The 3,124-nt window shown below is 51.6% G+C and overlaps 1 protein-coding gene across 1 annotated transcript in view; it reads right to left on the bottom strand.

The window, feature by feature from the left end:
- The window catches only part of BAG2 (BCL2 associated athanogene 2), a 12,411-nt gene extending 11,533 nt beyond the window's left edge, over positions 1-878 (bottom strand). The window contains exon 1 of the mRNA XM_003789666.3: positions 573-878. Within this exon, the coding sequence (XP_003789714.1) occupies positions 573-685 (113 nt within the window). The 5' untranslated portion in view covers positions 686-878. The remainder of the gene's footprint in view (positions 1-572) is intronic.
- Between the last annotated feature and the right edge of the window lie 2,246 nt (positions 879-3,124).

The following is a 3,124-nucleotide window of genomic DNA, read 5'->3' as shown; positions in this document are numbered from 1 at the left end:
CGCTCGCCCCATGGCCCCCGCTCGCCCCCACGGTCCCCCTTTCACCTCACTCGCAGACTCCTCTCTAATCTTTGCTCTCAGATGAGTTCCTAGATTTTTTCCTTCTTCTACAACGAGTGTTTTGGAGCAAGAAAACATTTCACATCCAAGGCCACAGCAAGCTGCCGCCTTTCTTAAAAACGCGTAGCAGTAAAAGATTAAGTTCTGACATCTGGGACCACCCAGAAGGTTCTAGAACTTCTGAAGGCCCTGCGTGCCTCAGTCCTTACTCTCAAGTAATGCCACCGTTTAACTTTTTCCTTCTCCGACCTTTTTCCTCCCTCAAACGCCCAGGTGCGTTAGCGAGAACGTGGCCACCGGTAACGCGCTCACAGGCTTAGATCGAGCGCGTCTCCTCCGGTATTAGAAAGAGACGCCCACCAAGAAGCACAACGGCCCCACGTCCGTCCACCACGGAGCGCACCCGCCGAGCTCCCGCCGCGGCCCGGCGCCGCCCCCGGCCGCAGCCCCCCGGCCGCCGACCTCCTGCCCGCAGCCCCCCGCCCGCCGCCCTCCCGCCGGCCGCCGCTCACCTGAGCTCCAGCTGGTCCAGGCTCTCCAGCAGGCGGCTGGAGCGGTCGGCCATGGAGGAGGAGCGGCAGAAGCGCCCCTCGTTGGCTTTGGCGTTAATCTTCGCCTGAGCCATCTAAGCCTCCGAGGCGGGGCGGCAGAGAGGTCACCGGCCTCTCCGGCGGCAGCGAGTGGAGCGCTCGGGGCCGCAGGCGTCGCCGTCACCGCGCTGAGCGCCCGCCCTCCTTCTGACGCCCGCGGGGCGGCCCGGGAGGACGCGCCAACTGCGCGGCGGCCGCGTGGCCAAACAAGGACAGGCGCGGGCCCTGGTGCCCGGGAGCGGGCTTGCTGCCGCGGGGACCCGAGGACGGGCCAGCCGGGCCCGGGGCCCGAGGAGTCAAAGCCTCCGACACAGCGCGAAGGGCGGACGCAGGACGAAGAGGACCCGACACGGTCGGCGGACCCTGCGTCTCCCGGACCCGGGAAGAACCCGAAGCCGGCGCCGAGACCCGCGGGGCACGCCCGGCCCCGCCCCGCCCTCCCCGAAGTAACCCACTCCCCGTGCCGGCCTCTAACCGGGGTGTGCTGCTCCAGGCGGCTTCGTTCGGCTTCTCCCCGCACCCAGAGATCAAAGCCAGAACGACGCAAGAGTCCTTTGATGTGGGAGAAGAGGTCCCTGCGAAGCAGAGGACCTGCAGGTGCCCTTGAGAAAGTGCAGCTCCTGGGCAGTCTGTACTTAGCTGACCTGTCCAGTTACCAGGCACTCGCTTCCCTGAGTGACAACAGTGAAAGCCGGGGCATCACTGCAGCAAAGAAAAGCTACCCCGTCTTCTCCTGCCTAGCTAGATGTGGGAAGCAAGGCTAATTTTTCCACCCATTCTAATGAAGAGGTTTTACACTGTTTTACTACTGAAAAAAAATTATTCCTGTTGGAATTTGAGGTAAATTACTGGCATTAAGGAGGTCACCTCACATCCAAATTTTATTTAAATCCCGTGAAAGATGAAGTAGGGCCCTAGGTCAGACACCATAAAGGTCAGTATAAGAGTGTAAAGATTTGTATATTTAAAAAGCTGTGCTTTGCTTCCCTGTCACAATAGCTTTATGCCTCATACTGCAAGCATGAAAATGATACATAATAACTGTTTAAAGCTGAAATCATAACCTTTAATTAGAAATCAAAGCTATTTAAATACTTAAACAGATGCCCTCAAGCCTAGATCCATTTACTTTTGAACTCATTCTAAACACTTAACAATTGGTAGAGGGGATTATTGGGCTTTCTTAAAAATATTTTGTCATGACACAAATTTGAAATACAAACACATTTTGAGAATGGTTTTAAAGTCTATCAAGTAACTTTATAATCATCCTGGACTCTTTTTCTCTCATATCCTAGATCCAAATTCATTAGTAAAGCCCATCAATTGTACCTTCATTATACATCTAGATTCTTCTCGATTCCACTGCTACCACTCTGGTCCAAGACACAGGGTGAATCTGCACCTAGAGTACTGCAGTACCCTCCTCTGCTCTCTTCGCTGCTTCGCTTCTTGCCTCTCACAGAGAGTCCTCCTAAGGCAGCCACAGCAATCCTAAATAAGGCAGATCACACCACTTACTCAGAAACCTACAATGGCTCCTAGAGCAGAAGACAGGGTCTTTAGAAAAACCACAAGGACTTCATCTTCTATGCCCCTCCTAGCTCATCCTGCTTCAGCCATCCTGGCTGTCTTGCTTTTCCTTGAGTGTAACAAGTTCCCTTTAGACCAGTGGTTCTCAACTTTCCTAATGCTGTGACCCTTTAATACAGTTTATGTGGGTTGCGACCCACAGGTTGAGAACCGAGGCTTTGACCTTCTCCTCCTCCATCTGGAACCACTTCCTTATATTCAGAGGGTGCCAAAAAATAGATACACATTTTAAGAAGGGAAAAACCTGTATTAAAATTATAATAGTCAATATGTACCAATAACAAAAGATGAATACAAGTCACATTTAACTTGTGCAAGAACAAGAGGTGCTCAACGTGGTTACCATCAGCATCCAGACACTTCTGATTACAGCAAACTCCTGCTTGACCAATGTTGACCAAAGTATCCACTTACATCCCAGCACATGCCACTTTAGTTTCTTCCAAGTGCTGCCAGTGCACCTGGTTTTCCATGATACACATCATGTAAAGTCCCCAATAAGTAGACGTCAAGGGGTGTTAAGTCAGCAGAATGTGGGGGAAACTCGACTGCACCTCTTTGCCCTATCCACCGTCCTGGCAAATTCTCACTGAGGTAAGCTCTCATGTCTTGCTGAGTCTTGGGATGAAGACTTCCATTTTAAGAATGTGTTGTATGCTTGTTCTAACTGCAGTCTCACCAGTTCGGTGGACTTTTGTAAAGAGATGTGAACTGTTCCAACACCATGGGAGAAGCAGTACATGTTGTTGCGCTAGTACCATGTGTCTCAGACTTATCAAGAATATGTGCAATTGTTAGGCCTCTCAGAGATTCTGTTGCATACTTGTGCCTCCATTGTCACTGTATTTCCGTAACGTTCTTGAATTTAAAAAACAATTTCA

This window comes from Otolemur garnettii, unplaced genomic scaffold, assembly GCF_000181295.1.
Source record: "Otolemur garnettii isolate 467f Iridium unplaced genomic scaffold, OtoGar3 scaffold00035, whole genome shotgun sequence".
Classification (NCBI taxonomy): Eukaryota; Metazoa; Chordata; class Mammalia; order Primates; family Galagidae; genus Otolemur; species Otolemur garnettii.
Note: the sequence above shows the minus strand (reverse complement) of the source record. Positions and strands in the feature narration are given on the sequence as shown.